The 18,823-nt window shown below is 36.4% G+C and overlaps 2 protein-coding genes across 2 annotated transcripts; one reads left to right on the top strand and one right to left on the bottom strand.

Annotated features, from left to right (window-relative positions):
- Positions 1-6,542: 6,542 nt before the first annotated feature.
- tefb (TEF transcription factor, PAR bZIP family member b) lies at positions 6,543-11,337 on the bottom strand. Its single transcript, XM_065278426.1, has 4 exons — positions 11,107-11,337; positions 10,137-10,523; positions 9,445-9,665; positions 6,543-8,169 (listed from the first exon to the last, which is right to left on the bottom strand). The coding sequence occupies exons 1-4, from the start codon at positions 11,219-11,221 to the stop codon at positions 7,954-7,956; spliced, it is 939 nt and encodes a 312-aa protein (XP_065134498.1). The 5' UTR covers positions 11,222-11,337; the 3' UTR covers positions 6,543-7,953.
- A 107-nt stretch (positions 11,338-11,444) lies between these two features.
- LOC135769073 (GTPase IMAP family member 7) lies at positions 11,445-15,834 on the top strand. The gene is made up of 3 exons (XM_065278425.2): positions 11,445-11,957; positions 12,528-12,575; positions 13,895-15,834. The coding sequence occupies exons 1-3, from the start codon at positions 11,924-11,926 to the stop codon at positions 14,818-14,820; spliced, it is 1,008 nt and encodes a 335-aa protein (XP_065134497.1). The 5' UTR covers positions 11,445-11,923; the 3' UTR covers positions 14,821-15,834.
- Positions 15,835-18,823: the final 2,989 nt, after the last annotated feature.

Here is an 18,823-nt window from a genome sequence, read left to right as displayed (position 1 = left end):
TTTATTAATATTCATGATACAGTTATAAGACACTACCTTACACAGATCCATTTCAGATGACAAGACATGTTTTATTAAAACAGCACTTCAATCTTAAAAAGGAAATAATTTATTTTTAACAATGTATTGGCAACACTTTACAATAAGATTGTATTTGTTAACATTAGTTAATGCCAGTGGCGGTTCTAGACAAATTTCACTAGGGGGGCCAAGGAGGGACCAGTATTTTACCAGAGGGGCACATAAAAAAATGGCAAGAAATTATATTTAAAGATTATAGGGGTGGTTACAGGAATTAGTTTAAGATAGGACTAGGCCTTAGTTTAATTAGGAAATATAACTAGTTTTAACATACATTATACATTACTTGTGTGCATTTTGAAGCAAAACAAAGCTGTATTTTAAGATATGGCATTGCAAGTTGTTTTCAGTTTGGACAGCTCTTACATTTATTTTAGTCTAGGACTAGTCCCTTTCCGGGAAACTACCCCGTAAACTTTATTTTACTTTACAATCATATACTTTTTTATTTAATACAAGAGTGAGTGCAGGTGCAAAAGGGGAGCTGGGCTCTTTTCTAAAGCCCCCCAACCGAAAAGCATGCAAGCCTACTCAATAAACTTTATGAAATGCAAACTTTTATAAAGACAAACGTTTGTTTTAGTTTACATATAAATACACATTGCTAGACAGTTAGGGACCACAATCTAATCAACATTTAAAATAATATTTATTTTTAAATTGTAAACATTTTTATATGTAAAATTTAATTATATTGCTCCAATTTAATGCACGTATATGTAAGAGCATAATTACAGCGCTTTTTACAATGTGTAAACTTTAAAAAGTTAGCGAGATGTTGGTTTTGCCGGTTGTTGATGAGTAACAGCTGTAAATGATCACAACACTCAGCCACGTGCGTGAAGTTGGCCCCCCACCCAACGCAAAACGTCGGCAAAATATGCTCAATCGTTTGTGCTCCGTTTGTGCTGGTTTGTGCCGCAAAAATTTTCGTTTGTGCTGCTTTGGTTTTTTAGATATTAAAAGAACATTTATAGGTCATACTGAGGTCACGTAGCCCCCCAAAATGCTCCAAATTTACCCAAAATAGTCTTAAACGTTTGTGCTTCGTTTGTGCTGGTTTGTGCAGGTAAAATTTTCGTTTGTGCTGCTTCGGTTTTTATAATATTTGACATTGAAATAAGGCGATGACGTCACTCAGCCCCCCCACATGCTTCAAGTTCACCCAAAATATTCTTGTTTGATTGTGCTTCGTTTGTGCTGGTTTGTGCAGGTAAAAATTTCGTTTGTGCAGTTTTCGTTTTTTAGATATTAAAAGAACATTTATAGGTCATACAGAGGTCACTCAGCCCCCCACATTCTCAAAATTCACCCAAAATAGTCTTAAACGTTTGTGCTCCGTTTGTGCTGGTTTGTGCCGCAAAAATTTTCGTTTGTGCTGCTTTGGTTTTTTAGATATTAAAAGAACATTTATAGGTCATACTGAGGTCACGTAGCCCCCCAACATGCTCCAAATTTACCCAAAATAGTCTTAAACGTTTGTGCTTCGTTTGTGCTGGTTTGTGCAGGTAAAATTTTCGTTTGTGCTGCTTCGGTTTTTATAATATTTGATATTGAATTATGGTGATGATTATGGTTGGGAGGGGGTCAGACCAGGTACAAATTGATAACTTTTATTTTCTTTCACAAGCAGCACACATAAACAACTTTCTGATAAAGTGACCAAAAACTGTCTTTCAAGTGATAAACGCGACAAAACTGACAATGCATTTATATATTTTTAAGGTAAAATGTAAGGCAACATTTGTTTAATTATTCCTCATAACATTTTAAAGCAACGATCTACAGAACATCACACAAAACATTTTGATAACTAAACCTAAAAATATAACAAAGGTGATCCTGCCTTGGAAACCTCGGCTAATTCAGTGTTTTTATTTAATTTGGAGATTAAGCGCGTCAAAGCAGTCATGACCAAAAAAAACGACAAATGACAAATAATTTGTGATTGTTACTGCAAATTATAAAAAATAAGCTTTATATACAATTCATAAAAACACTGAAATTAATTATTTTATAGACACTACGCGTTATTAGCACAGAAATACCTGCTTGCTTTCACTTTGATCATCTCCATTCACTTTAGATACAGAAACAACTGATAATATAATTTATTTCAGGAATCTCTTTTCTATCATTTGAAAGTGAACACCATAATATTAAATCACAAGAAAGACAGTCGTGTCAGGCATAAATATAGGTTCGGTGCAGATATTTTCCGTTTCATCACGGAAATTTAAAGAAATTGCTTGCCTATTTGGTAGTTTAACTTTTGACAAGATAACCACTATGTTTTAAATACATTTTAAAAACTTATACCCGTCGAAAACATCCGTTTTTTAATGTTTAGTTTGATGAACTTCTAAACATGAGATGCAGAGAACCTAGCACGTTCGGCTAAATTGCATGCGCAAGCATGGCCAGCACGCAATAGTGCAAAATCTATACAACGAAAAGCAATCCAAAATGTACAGACTTAAATTAGATCAGAATTTACGTTTATAATAAATACAATTTTTAATAAAATAAGGTCAGAATTAACAAACTGCAGAACAAATGTGCAAAATGCCTCAAGTGCACGAAAACAAAACACAAGCCAAATAGATACACCAGATAACCCAGAGTGATTTATAAATAAAATAAAATGAAGAAATTATTAAAAGAATGAAAGTATAGCCAGAATTTCCAGCTTTTTCTTTTAAATGTAGAAACAAAGAGGCAATGGTTTATTAACATAGGAACCTCTTATGGACGTATAGCTCGGTCACAGGGGTTGCTGGATTTATTAACGCATTTTAAAAATATTTATTGAAAGCTGATAATTCACAAATTATTTGCAGAATTATAATAATATGCTGTATATTAATATATTGGGAGAAAGCTGTTATATGTGAAATCAGATAATGTGTGCACTCATATACGGCCAAAATTAAAGGATCCTCATTTCATAACACATCTGCGACGATTCGACTGTGAGATTGGTAGTCGAATCAGGGTTCTCCTATCATCGAATCTTCGACTATTCGGGGTCACCCCTAGGCGATAACCAGAAATCAGATAAATAGTATTTTAAGCCTTCAGAAAAGGTTTAAGTCTTTCTCCATCTTTATACTTGTGTGAACATTGTTAAGCAAAAAAAAAAAAAAAAAAAGAAATAACATCAGACTCTATTGACTATAGACTTTATTGAAATTAACAATACCATAATTCAAATGTCAAATATTATAAAAACCGAAGCAGCACAAACAAATTTTTTACCGGCACAAACCAGCACAAACGTAGCACAATCGAAAAAGAATAGTTGTTGGGTGAACTTGAAGGCTGAGTGATGTCATCACCATAATTCAATGTCAAATATTATAAAAACCGAAGCAGCACAAACGAAATTTTTACCTGCACAAACCAGCACAAACGTAGCACAATAGAAAAAGAATAGTTTTTGGGTGAACTTGAAGAATGCGGGAGGCTGAGTAACGTCATCACCATAATTCAATGTCAAATATGATAAAAACCGAAGCAGCACAAACGAAAATTTTACCTGCACAAACCAGCACAAACGAAGCACAAACGTTTAAGACTATTTCGGGTTAATTTTGGGCATGTGGGGGGCTGAGTGACCTCTCTATGACCTATAAATGTTCTTTTAATATCAAAAAACGAAAACTGCACAAACGAAAATTTTACCTGCACAAACCAGCACAAACGTTTAAGACTATTTTGGGTGAATTTTGAGAATGTGGGGGGCTGAGTGACCTCTGTATGACCTATAAATGTTCTTTTAATATCTAAAAAACGAAAACTGCACAAACGAAATTTTTACCTGCACAAACCAGCACAAACGAAGCACAATCAAACAAGAATACTTTGGGTGAACTTGAAGCATGTGGGGGGCTGAGTGACGTCATCGCCTTATTTCAATGTCAAATATTATAAAAACCGAAGCAGCACAAACGAAAATTTTACCTGCACAAACCAGCACAAACGAAGCACAAACGTTTAAGACTATTTTGGGTAAATTTGGAGCATGTTGGGGGGCTACGTGACCTCAGTATGACCTATAAATGTTCTTTTAATATCTAAAAAACCAAAGCAGCACAAACGAAAATTTTTGCGGCACAAACCAGCACAAACGGAGCACAAACGATTGAGCATATTTTGCCGACGTTTTGCGTTGGGTGGGGGGCCAACTTCACGCACGTCACGCAGCCACGTCACAGGAGAACAAGTGAACGTCACAAGAGAACAATTGAACAGTGTCCCAATGTGAAGTGAGCAAGAGTCCTTACCAGTGCCCAAACCTGCATACACATTCTCAACATCGGGAGGTTGGGAACAAATTGAGACACTCGCCGAGCAGCACCCGGCTAGTGGTTGGGTGCGCCGCTCTAATTTGCCCGTGTAGAACGTTAGTCGCATTAGTTCCGCTTTTGGCGCTCGCGTGTAAAATCAAAATAAATTTATACTTTTTTATTTGGTCAGCACGGGGTGGCCACAGGGGTGGCCAGGGACATCTCTACAGAGGCACGGGCCACCCTTGGCCTCCGTGTAGAACCGCCACTGGTTAATGCATTAGCGAACATAATCTGCAATGATCAATACTTCTACAGCATTCATTCATCTTAGTTCATTTTCATTTTAGCATTTACTAATACATTTATCAAATCAAGCATTATAACTGTTTACATGAATTAATGCACCATAAACTAACATTATTATCTGTACGGACATGCTGAAAAACTATATTGTTCATTTTAGTTAACACATTTACTAATACAACCTTACTTTAAAGGGTTTCCAATGTATTTTAGATTAATAGATCAATTTCATTGTACACATGTGTGCCTTTTATACAAGTATATTGAATACATAACTCAACGTATGGAGTGTAAGATAATTTCCTAAATAAGATAGCACCTCCCCAAAGGACACTGCATGGGGGCAAAGTGAGTGCCCGGGAAAAGCCTCTCTCCACGATTCACAGTGGACTTCCCACTGAGACACATTTGGGTTTCAAAGACACACCTTTAGGGTGTCATACATTTGTATTCTTTTCTCTAAAAGCAAACTGTATATGAAATGCTACATGCACAAAGAATCTAAAATCTGTATCTTATTTGTTTTCTATTGGAATGTCTCATTGCAAGTGGTTACAATGGTCTCACTCTTATAACAACAGAATTCAATGTTAAAGTATATGTGAAACTTCATTCAATGTTGATAGACACCTCCCTTTCTAAGCATAAACCAATCACCCACTGTATAGAGATTAAGGACAGCCCTTAGTTTTACCAACAACCAATCAGTACAAAATTCCTATATGCTTTGTTCTCTGGTTATTTAAGGAGATGTGTAGAAGATTTAGGGGGGACTTTCAATATCGAGAAATGCACCCCCATGATGCTGTCCTGGCACAGCATCATGTATTTTTATTTTACTTTGAGGAATCTGTAACCAGATCTTCATCTCCTTACCAGGTATGCAATGGTTTTTCGTTTGTTTCGTATTTGAATTGGAATGTAAATTGGCTTCTGAATTATGTGCTACCTACCTGGTTAATAAATTGTGTTTGGATTATTCTGTGTTGCTACGAAAGTTATTGACATGATTAGTAAATTACGATGTATCCTTGTTACCGCAATGTCTGAAAATCAGGCTAGTATTACGGACCAAAATCCCAGACTAGATGGCATAGTAGTACATCAGCGGAGGATTTTGGAGATCCGACTAGCACTTGGCGTTAGTTTAAGTTAAATTAGATGCGTGGAGGCTAATTTCCTGTTTAGAGTAACAAGTAAATGTTGTCTGACCACTCTAAATCAGATGAGCCTCAGCCTCTGGTTATTTCAATATTAATCTATCTAAGTTGCATATTAAATTATGACACGATTATACAAAACTATCATTGGAGAAGACGGTCAGTTTGTTTTATGATAGTGGTCGTGAGCCTCTGTTTAGAAATAAATATTGTAATAATTAAGTTGCACCTCTATGGGGACTAAATAAAGTATGTTCAGAGATGAGCACGCGTAAAAGGCGGCCTTCTGAACATATGGTCAAACCTCTAGCAGCGACCAAGCCTGATTCGGTTGTGATCGTGGGCCCGCATGATTATTAAATATTAATAAACGGCCGGTGCGTGAGTCCAAAGCGACATGAGTAGCCGAATGAACGGATGCAATAACAAGTAGGGCTAAACAAGAATAACCAAACATCCACCCAAATTCTGTAACTGTTAAAAGTAATTATCAATCCGATTTATATTAACATTATCTTGGAGTCAGATAATAATACAAAATTACATAAATCCCAAAACGTCAACTGCAAGCGCCGGAAAAGACAGAACGCGTTATAATCCTCGTTTGGATTCCGCCGTTGGGCCAAACGGATGGATGGGGTCATATTTGGACCCTTACAGGAGTTTACAAACATTTAAACTGAAATGAAACTAAACATAAAGGCGATCATTTGAACATCATCACATTTATTTATCACAAACATTACATGTTCAACACAGTGATTTAACAGATGAAAGATCTGAATGTGTTTATATTATACAGATAGAATAAAAACATCACTGAACGTAACATGTGTAAGAGAGAAGGACACGCCCACTGCACGCATCACTATGACATCAGCATGCAGAACATTATAACATTTAACCCATTTACAAAACAATCCTTAGTACTGCACACACATATAATATAAAACCAGAAGAGAAACTGTTTGTCAAACACAAGACCTAACTATACAAAAAATGTTTGTGCTGTTGAAAAAATGAAGATATAGAAGCACTTTGTGCTCTTTAAAAACAAACTTTAACCCTTAGTTTTAAACTGGAAGCCCATTTAGACATTTTTGCTGTTTTTAAATATAAATGTAATAAATAAATGTAAAGTCTCTTGTGTGAGGAACAGAGGTGTGTATGTACATTTATTACGCTTCATACATATATATCCCATATCAAGACAAGTACAAATATAAAGTTTGCAGATAATATTTGTGTAAAATTTTTTTTAAACCATTTCTAAGTCCATGAATGGTTTTTCATTCACAGAGCTGAGCTGCCAGACTCGAACATGATCACAATATAAAGATGAATTATTTGTTATTGCCTTGTACTGAATCCTGAAAACTAAAAGTAAATCCAGTTCAGAAGATCAAAGTCACTGCTAAAATCCCTGCACAAAGATTTGTGTTAAAAGAGAGAAATAAAGTCTGAATAATTGCAACAGGATGAGAAAAGCTCAGATCAAATCTACATGAATATATTCATATCATTCTGGAAGATAAACAGCTTCATTTATATACACCAGAACTCATCTGACCCAAAGAGACTGAAGGGTTTGTGTTAGGACGACACCTTCATTATCAAGCCCATAAAGATCCTCCTGAAATCATTATCAGACACGAGCAGTCGATCCTCACCCTCATACTGAAGATTATTCTATAACATAATTGCTTCATATAACATCAAGCCATGCACTTTATACACACGGTAAACATCTGTGTAAAGAATCATGGACTCAAACATGAGGAGGAAACTTTAGTGCAATGAAGACTCTCATGTGATTAATCTGTTGATATCGGTATGAATATCACTCCTGTCAGGGTCATGGGAGGGGTGAGATGAGGTAAATGTCATGACTGATGGTATTTTATATATTATGTGGTTCAGTTTGGCACATCCACTTGATCTGATGGAGACCTCGTGTCTCCTGAAAGCCCTGGTGACTGGAAACACACCCCTGATATCCTCTCATCATAACATTAACACATAACATGTGCTCTTCACTCATCACCACCTCATGCATCTGAATTACCCAGAATCCTCAGCTACAGGAATGACTGTTTCATCCAGATGAAGTTTGTCTGTTATATGGCTCCATATTTGGTTTCATACAGTGCCATGATTTTCTTGCAGCGGCCGCAGTCTTTCCGCAGCTCGGCCATTTCTTGTCGCAGCGCCGCATTTTCTCGCTCTAGGAATGCGGCGCGTACGACGATCTGATTCTCCTTTAGACGCCGAGCGTCTCGCGAGCGCTTCGCTGCTACGTTGTTCTTCTTCCTCCGTGACCAATACTTATCATCCTGAGACAAAACATTGAGATTAAAGCTGTTATAGGACAACATAAGTCTTTGTTTTTAAATATGAAACTTAAATATATAATATCAAAACAGATTTATATATTACAATTTTCATGTCCATTTACAACCCTAGGATTTGTCTTTAGAATGAAATGGTCTATTATTATCTTATTTGAAAGGGTCATGAATAATAATGTTAAGCTCTGCTCTGATTGGCTGTTTCTTCTTCAGTAGCTCTGTGTGTGTGTAAACAGATCTTATGTTTGAGTCTGTATCAGATTTTGAGGAATAATCAATAGTTTGGAGATTGTTAATGGACGTTTCTGAGTGGTTAGTTTGTGTTTTTTTCAGTATGCAAAACGTAACTGTAACGTCAATAGTAGAACTTCAGCCTAAACGCTAGCATATAGCATTAACTAGCATATAGCATTAACTAGCATATAGCGCTAACTAGCATTAACTAGTATATAGCGCTAACTCAGCAGTCACAACTTTGTTTTAGCATCGTAACAACATTGTAATTAATTTAAAGTTGGGGCATTCATCTCAACTGTAACGTCACAGTTGATGTTATGTTGATATTGGTCTGTTTTCCAGCGCTCTTTTGAGGTTTACATAAGGAGGAAACAATCGTGTTTGAGGCTCATGATATGTCATTACCATGTAAACAACTCTTATTATTCATCTATGCCTACATAAATACAGTTTTACATTCTACGGCACATAAAAAAAGTCACAAACCATAAAAAATTTGAGATTGATTACAAAAGAACAGATGATTACATTTATGCATTATACACTATATAATGTTTCGTTTACACCAGCCGCAGTAGAGGTGTCAAAAACGTGCTATTCGCACGTAGTTGGACCCTTGAACATTTAAGTTCACTCGCTTCATTTGCGCGTGAAATTCTAGTCATTCGAGAAATTCACATGGAAATCCACGTCATGGGAGGGGTTTCTGCGACTTTGCAACTCAGCTCGCTTCCTGTAATCACGTCACTACTACAGCAAGGTCCTAATTGGCTAACACGGCGCGGAAATCCGCAGAAGTTCAGATTTTTCAACTTGCACGTTTCCCGCGGCAACGTTCAATTCGCGCGGGCCGCGCCTTCCGCGCTTACCGCAATTGCATCTTTGCATTGAGTTAACATGTAAATCATTCGCGCTTGCCGCCTCTACCGCGGCTGATGTTAACGCAGCATTATTCAGAGAGAGAGAGAGAGAAAATGAGTGTGTAAGGTAGTAAACGAGTGAGCGAGCGAGAGAATCTCTCACCTTCGCTTCTTCAGGTACATAAACTTTCTTGGCCTTCTTGATCATGGGCTGAGGTTTGAGGTCGTCTTCAGTGAAGCGATGTTTGCGAGGGTTAAAGAGTTCTCCTCCAGGAACACTGGACAGAACCAGATCTGTAGGGTCCGGCTGAAACAAGATGTTCACCTCAATCTCTTCTGGATCAATAGAAGCAGGTGTCGCTGGGTCTGGATCATCTTTGGGTTCTGGTAAGAAACAAAGGTTTTCTATAAGTACTAACGGTACTGGATTACATCGAAATATCAATGTATAATAATCAGGGAGTGCAGTGCAATACTTCTGTTCTGGTTACAACAATAGTTCAATTTTAGAGAAGAAATAAGGGGTTCCAACACCAGATGCACAGCTCAGCGCCACGTCGCGTCTAGGACAACACGGAGGTATCGCACACCAGAATTGCACATTAAATAGTGCAAGCTTAGTCAGATAGCATCTACTTAAAAATGCAAAATATACGTTAGCAGCCAATGTTAATTGTTAAAGATTTGGGACAAATATGATGTTATTTAATGTTAAACTATGTGACTGGCGCTCGCGGCGCTGTGCATCCGGTGTGTGACCCCCTTTACTCACATGATAAGTGTCACTACACACAACATTCACACAAAAATGCCATAAAACATCAACTTGAATAACAGAAATCTATTTGTGCTCACCTTCTGTCATCTCTGTCACCTCCTGCTCTGTTTCATCCCTCACAGACTCCTGCTTGCTCTCCTCATCCTCCTTCTTTTTCTCCTCTTTCTCTTCATGCGTCTGGGGGACAGCCGAAGGTGAATCTGAGGCTGTGAGGGACCCCTGTGACTCCGCCCCCTGAACCTTACTCAGCTCCTCCTCCATTGTGACCGGAATCCCGTTCTCCAGCAGGAACTCATCCAGGTCCATGTACTCCAGGTGAAAGGTCTCACTGTCATATGGGATGGTCTTGTCCCAGATGGTGGGGGTGAGAGAGGCGGAGACTCCACCTGTGCGGCCTGAACCACCGCCCACAGCCCCGCCTGACTCACCATCACCTGCTGAACTCTGCTTCTCCTTCTCAATATCTGTGAGAGAGTATTATTTATTTCATTTAATCTTAATCCAATACAGTATCTAATCTTGTGATCTTTCAATTTCCGTTCCCACCCTACACATCTTACAATACGAATCATACGTATACTACACTGTAGTACTTTCATTACTGTACCATGGTGCAGCTCAGCCATTTCCAATGTAGGAACACAAACAAAACACAATGTGAATTAAATACAAATAAAATATTTGGACCTTTTACAATGACAATACCATGGGTTTTACGTGTACTATGGTAATACCATGGTATTCTTTGAAGTCCTATGTAAACACAGAGAAACCCGTGATATATAACATAGTACCATGACTATAACTTAGCTGTATTATGATGTCAACACAGCACTTTTGCACGGGAACTTTCTGTTCTTTAGAGACGCGTTCACACGCGCTGGATTCATGTTGATTTATCACGCATCAATGTCACGTGCACGAAACATAACGATTTGCATGTATTATATGTATTATCCTACATTGATGTTATTGTGTTGTATTACATGCACGTTTATAATCGATACTGGTTTGATTAGCATGTTAGCAAAGAGCAGGTTTATTTACCGTCGTCTTGATCCTGCAGTATATTTGGAGGAGGAATATTCATAATCTTCTTTAAAACAAAAGCAGATGATTTGTGTGGTGTTGTGGTCACAGTCACTGACTTCTGTCCGGACATCACTGCAGTATCTGTCTGTTAAATCTGTGTCGTCTCTGCGCAATAAAACACAAGCAAAACAACACCGTGTGTCAATCTACTCCAGCGTACTGCATTCAACACATCACATATTCATGAGGACACGCCCCCTGAAAGAAACATAACGCGCCGATTGGGTTTTTGCTTTTGATACATTAATATTAAGGATTAAAGAGATTCTCGCTTGCTGAGTGGTCAACTGCCAATCCACGTCATGTTGTGCTAAAACAATGAAGATCCTAAAAATGAGATAGGATCTTTATAAAACATGTTTCGTTTGATAAAGACGAGGGGAGACGACGAGCATTGAACACAACTGTGAGGAGAGTTGCGTTTACTGCACAAAAGACGTTTGTTTATTGTGTTATTTCTGAAATCTATAATAAACAACGCCACCTTCCGAAACACATGTGAAATGCACCGAAACGTCACGGGACGGTTAAGGATCTCGACCTATGAACTCGACTCACGTTTCGCGTCAGCCATCCCTGAGAAATAATAATATATTTCCTCACAAACGCGGATTATTTAGCTTACCGAAGCCTCTCGGTAATTGATTTGCATTTAAAGAAAACATTTATAATCTCCTTTCACGCATATTGTTGTGTTACGACATCAGTTTTTTCTGCTGCTTCTACTTCCTCCTTTTGAACAAGCTTTCACTTTTACAAAAGTGCGGCAATAATGTCGTTACCAAGTCCAACATCAGAGACAGAAGGTAAAGTTTTGATCTATATTATTTCAATATAATTTGTGTTGTTGTTTAGCATCGATATATAATGTTTGAGAGATGAAGGGGACGACAAGACAGCATGCACTTACAAATCGAAAGTGAAACTAACATCTAAACGTGCAATACAATGCAAAAATAAATTGTACGTGTATAACACAACTGTGTAATTAATACAAAGCTGAGAAGCCTATTATTAAAAATCTATTTAAATAATAATTTATTTAATAATCTATTTAAATAGTAATTTAATTCATGTTTATATCATATGAAAGTTAAGTTTTTACTACAAATGCAACAGTAAAACCATGATTATTACAAATTAACCATTGTTTTGCTAAAGTATATAAACCATGATATTTGTTGTAAAATGTGATTTTACTACACTTTTACTATAATAAAACCATGGTTAATTTTCATGAGGACAATGAAGAATAAATCTCTTCCACACCACAGCCTGATATCTTTAGATTATTTTAAATACCTAACACGATAATTGGTTTTCTTTTCATTTTAATGCTAACTCGGTTTGAAATAATTTGACTTTTCTTCTTAAAGGCCTAACAAAGAGAAGAAAAGGAAGCTTTGATAGGGACGTACCAAATAGTAAGTAAATGTTCTCAGAGTTCTTATTCTGCTTATTCTTAAACATTAACATGTGGTTTCCTATGCAGTGTTTAAAATAAACCAGGAGTAAACCTTCATCTTTATTACATAACCATGTCTAGTTTTAAATGTATCCTGTAGGTCTCCATAGTTAAGGGGCCTACCAGGAAGACGGTTTATTTGGTTTGGGTTTAATGAAAGTGTTTCACCTTTAAGCCCAAAGCATACTTCAGTCGACTTTGTTTGCATGCCACTTGCTTGACGTAATTCTTATCATCAAGAGGGTCTATTTCGTCCATGTGCAGGTACGTGTACAAAAGTATGAGAAAAATATTGAGACAGGAGATAACATACACAAAGGTAATAAACAACGGTTGCACACATCATCATTGTCCTTCCTTTATTTTTTTTTTTTCCAAGAACAGAAAGCTGAGGAGCATTTCCTTCTCCATAATGTTTGATCTATCCTAAATACCACTTTGTGTGTTTATTCGTGTCACAAACACTTAAAACAAATAAGTGTTGAATAGGAAAAACATGGAAGTGTTTGGTGGCTTCTAAATTCATTTCTGTTTGGATCTTAATGAATGGAGTTAGGCTAAATGCTAACACATAAATGCTAACATTCATGAAAAAGATCAACCCCGTAACTTCCCTGTGATGTCAAAATGGGATCTTATTATAATGATAACACCTCTTAATCTAACCACGGCATGAAAGAGAGAAAATTATTGACAGCACATTTGAGATTCAATTTCAACAAACCGCCATTATGGTGTTCAGTGTTTGCATTTCATCTGCTCATTTACATTTAAAGTGACAATTTTAGCATGTTACAATAAATCATCTTCACATACTTCATATACAGATTTATTTTACATGTAAACCGTTTTGTGAAATGTCCCCTTTAAGACGTATCCTCATTTTTCAGTCTTGTGCTCTTCCCGCTTACGTCACGTGCAATAAAAAACTCATACCTACCTCAGTTATGACATTCAGAACATACGACTAAAAAGGGTATCTGTGGCGGAAAGTAGTTTCATACAAAAGAGGCTTTTAAAGACACTCCATTGTTGTTGTTTTTTAAAGACTTGTGCCGTCAAATTGTATAAACGCAATATCAACTGTGATTAGGCCAGAGGCACGAGGCTCTATGCTGATTTAGAGCCATGTCACACTCCTACTCCACTAATATGGTGTTAATAAGTAAAAAGATTAAGGCCTAAGTTTACTGGTTTATTTTAAACCCTGTCCAGGAAACCACTCATAAATATCAAAAATATACTCAACCTGTTTCTAATGGTGTTATTATTTTTTAGTGTCTTTAAGAATCGTTCTTGTAGGAAGAACTGGAGCTGGTAAAAGCTCTTCAGGAAACACAATCCTGGGCAGTAGATCTTTCAGAGCAGCTAAAGGTGCTTCATCTGTTACCAAAGAATGCTGGAAGGAGACAGGAGAGGTGGCCGGGAGAGCGATCACGCTCATTGATACACCTGGACTGTTTGATACTGAAACTTCAGAAGAGTTTCTCACACAAGAGATCAGTAAGTGTGTGAACATGACAGCACCAGGACCTCATGCCATTGTCCTGGTCATTCAGCCGGGTCCATTCACAGAAGAGGAGAGGATGTCAGTGCAGAAGATCAGAGCTATATTTGGAGAAGAAGCAGATAAACACACAATCATCCTCTTTACTCACGGTGATGAACTGACAAGCACTATTGAGGAATACATCAGTGAAGGCAATAAAGACCTGCAAGAAATCTTCAGGCGCTGTGGAGGAAGATTTCATGTCTTTAATAATAAAGAAACTGAAGATCGCATGCAGGTTCTGGAGCTCCTGAAGAAAGTAGATGACATGGTCACGGCTAATAAAGGTGGATATTACACCAGTGACTCTTACAGAGAAGTGGAGACCACACTGAAGACCAAAGAAGAAGAACTGAAGAAACTCTATGAAAAGAAACTAATTGACAAACAGAGGGAACTAGAATCCAGATTTAATGAGGAGAAGAGAAATCTCCAGGAGAAAATAGACAGACTAACAGCATCTGAACAGGAAAAAGAAAAGAAGATTAAAGATCTAGAGGAACTGAATCAGAGGAACAGATCTATAATGATTGAGTACAAGCGTTATTATGAGACAAAGCTCAGAGAAGTTAGACAGGAGGCAGAACTACAGACTCGTATCAGTGAAACTAAGATGACAAAGATCCTTACCAAGTTACTTAACCTCCAACTCTAATCATGTCAGTTCATCTGGTTATCTTTCTGCTTATCAAATTCACCTGTTTATATGTAATTGTTGTATAATTGCAGAAGACAGAGTTTAAATGTGAGGGGAGCTGTAATGAAGCGCTACAGGCCATAGACATTATATACGTAGACACCTCATGACGTGCTGGAGCGTTATCGTTTGTCGCTGCCATATTGGTTGGGTCTCCTCACTCTATACGCTAAAGAGTCAATCGGAGTCAACGGAGAGCGAACAACTATGCCAGTATTTTGTGCATCTTACCGTTGCAATAACCGGTGCAGTATTGATACCAGATCGCATGTGATTATCTTTCGCAAGTAAGATTGAACAATATTTTTGGTTATTTTAACATTTATAATATTATGTCATAGTAACTTACGTTACTTACGTGTAACCAAACCGTGTGAAGACATGGTAAATATTCGGAGACTGATGATTATTGTAGTTGGGGATACACTTTCCTCTGTAGAAATAAATGCAGGGGGCGCATTGGGGACCAAGATGGCCGCCGCCCTGATACGTCAGCTCAAATAGGCAGCGTTAGTCTATGAGGCGTCTACGTATATAATGTCTATGCTACGAGCCATTCAAATGTGTGCGTGAATCAAAAAAGTGAGTTATTTATGAGAGAAATATTCTCCAGAGCATCCTACAGGATATCACCGTTAGGGAGATTTAAATTTGAGTTAAGATTGTTTATCAAATGTTAATTATATCCATGATAATCCGTGCATCGATTAATTCATTTTGATTATATTGCTCTTTTATTCCATTTACTTACTGTGTAAATTAGTATATTGTATTGTATATGGTTGTAATATAAACATTGAATTTGAGCAGTTATCTAAATATTTTTTGTAGATTTAATATTCCACAGTCATTACTTTGCCCATTGTTAATGCTACTCTGACAATAATTTTATAATTTTTTGCTAAATGCATTTATAAGTATTTAAAGTTATATTTGCATAGTTTATTGTCTCTCATGTCTATCAATTTTATGTTTTATTATACAGACCACACACACCCTTCATTGCTACTTCAGTAAAGTTTTATCAAAATCAGAATGGTGTTTGACTCTAATCGGTCCACCAGGACAAAGTGTACCTTATTTTACAATCCAACAAATGTCCTGTCTGGCATAATCTAATCTTAATGATGGCAAGTTCAGTTTATAAATATAACATTTGAGTAGGGGAGAGCAGGGAAAAAAGTTTTAAAGCTAATGTTTTTGACAGAGATAATATTTTTGCTGTGGTCAGTAACTCATAAATGTGGTCTGTCAACACAGTAGGTATTTTGTAGAAATGTAAAACGACTTCAGTTCTGTCATGCATGGTGAAACTGGTTAGATCCAACTGCAGGTTTATTTGAGAGAAATCCACAACAGGCAAGGGTCATACACCAGAAAACAACAACATCAAAGGTAATCCAAAACAGTATCCAGATATCCAGGCACAGGTAAAACATAAAGACACAGAACAGAATGATAGGAATAAGCGCTCAGTAATGCAGGCAGTAGAATACAAGACTTGGCAATGTGTTTGAGTGGTGAGCATGGTTAAATAGACCAGATAATGACAAAAAGGGAACAGCTGTGGTGATTAGACTAGACTAGTGCATGGGATGATGTGTAATGAAGTCCTGAGGGTGATGTGTGGGAGAAGCCTCTGCAGGCCAGCAGGGGAGCCATGATGGCTCTTAATAGAATTTCAATTTGATCATTGGGAGCGCATTGTTATTTTGGTAACACTTTAGAATAAGGTTCATTAGTTAACATTAGTTAATGAATTAAGTAACATGAACAAACAATGAGCAATACATTTGTTACAGTATTTATTACGCTTTGTTAATGTTAGTTAATAGAAATAAAGCTTTTAATTGTTTGTTCATGTTAGTTTACAGTGCATTAACTAACATTAACAAGATTTTAATAAAGTATTAGTAATTGTTGAAATTAACATTAACAAAGATTAATAAATGCTGTATAAGTGCAGTTAACAATTAGTTCATGTTAATTAACGCAGTTAACTAATGTTAACTAATGAACCTTATGTAAAGTGTTACTTTTATTTTTGTCCCTGTCAGATGGGATGAAAGTAACACAACAGAACAAGATATATTTTTGTGTTACTCTTGTTTTTATTTAATATACCTGTGATCTATGATGGTTTTTTAAATAGACTATAATCTTGTTAATATGTATCTGCCAAAATATGTTGTCCTTTAGCTTTGCAAAAAATAAGTAAATTATATTTTCATTTCAAATTAGAGTTTCATTAAATGTTTCAAAAGCAACCCGGCAGTACAAACTTGAATTGTTGAGAATGCAAACAATTTGTGTAAAACAAAATGTAAGCCTAAATATGTTGTAACTCGTGGAGAAAACAGGAACTGGGACAACAAGCTTAGAGTCTTAGAATCATATTAGATATTATTTTTTCTTATTTGGTATTGTGCAATCTATCAGTGTCACCAGAGGCGGACACTACTTAAGTATTTTTACTTTCTTCATAAAAGTAAATTAAGTATTTGTATTTTATAAAGCATATTCAAAGCATATTATCATAATTTTTACTCCACTACATTTCATAAATTCAAGTTTTTGGTTTATATTTAATATTCAAAGGTGCAGTGTGTACATTTTAGCAGCAGATGCGAATTGCAACTAACGGCTCAGTCCACAGCTCACCCCTCCCTTTTGAAACGCATATAGAAGTTACGGTAGCTGCCACCGGACAAACATGTCATCTTCTGAGACAACTTAGTAAAAAAAGTTTGTCTGTTAAGGGCTTCTGTAGAAACATGGTGCACAAAATGACGACTTCCACCTAAGGGGACCCTCTGTGCATGTAGATATAAACATCTCATTCTAAGATAATAAAAACATAATGGTTCATTATGAAAGGTCTTTATACACCACTGATAATAGTATTTTGTTTTACTTAAGTAAAAAGTACTTTTGTAAAAAAGTAAAAGTACACAATTTTTATGTAATTAGGTATTAAATCAATTTTAATATGAAATATAAAAGGAATACACAGTATGATTCTATGCTTTGGAATGTAGTGAAAATTTTTTAGTAAACTAAAGTACATTTTTCCCTAGACAAACACCCTGATAAAGCACAGATGCTTGGAAAATGTAACTAAAATACTATTTAAAATACTAAGTAGTGTCCACCTCTGAGTGTCACTTACTGTGCTGGAATAATTTCTACTATCTACAGGGCCGTGCGTAGACATTTTGAGGGGCAGTGGCCCAAACAAATAGAGGGCATAAGGGAACTGAAAATAACTTCCCAGGTGAAAAAGTAGTACACTTCCATAATGTACTTAAAGTGCTCTATTTTCATACAAAGATGGGTTCAAGTTTACTACCTAAATACATTTTTAAATACATTTTTAGCACATTTTTGTTCTTAAGATTATTTTAAGAAGTACTAAAGAAGAACTTTTAGTATACTAAGTACAGAATTATTGCATGAAAATAAAGCATTTGAAAAACACTATGGAAGTGTACTGGGTTTCACTGATAGATCTTAAACTATATGCCAATGCCGTTGATTTGCCTCAACATACCCATCAGTAACACACCATTACATGCTTTTACTTAATGGGATAGTTTACCCAAAAATTAAAGTTCTCTCATCATTTTCTCAATTCCGTTTTGTTATAAAAGATATTTTGAGGAATGTTTGTAACCGAACCATTCATGAGCTTATTCACTTCCATAGTATTTTTTTTTACCTACTATGGAAGTGAATGGGGCTCATGATCGGTTTGGATAAAAGAAATTAATACAGGTTTGTAACAACATAAGAGTGAGAAAATTATGAGAGAATTACAATTTTTTTGGGTGAACTATACCTTTAAGCACACGCACGCACTCGCAGACTCCACCCCCATTCAGATCTCTTCCTGCTTTCATGAAGAAAATACTGCCAGAATCACCTTAACATGATGAAACCTTAACATAAAGGTATTTTCAAA

This window comes from Paramisgurnus dabryanus, chromosome 3, assembly GCF_030506205.2.
Source record: "Paramisgurnus dabryanus chromosome 3, PD_genome_1.1, whole genome shotgun sequence".
NCBI lineage: Eukaryota > Metazoa > Chordata > Actinopteri > Cypriniformes > Cobitidae > Paramisgurnus > Paramisgurnus dabryanus.
This window is presented reverse-complemented; position numbering and strand designations above follow the sequence as displayed.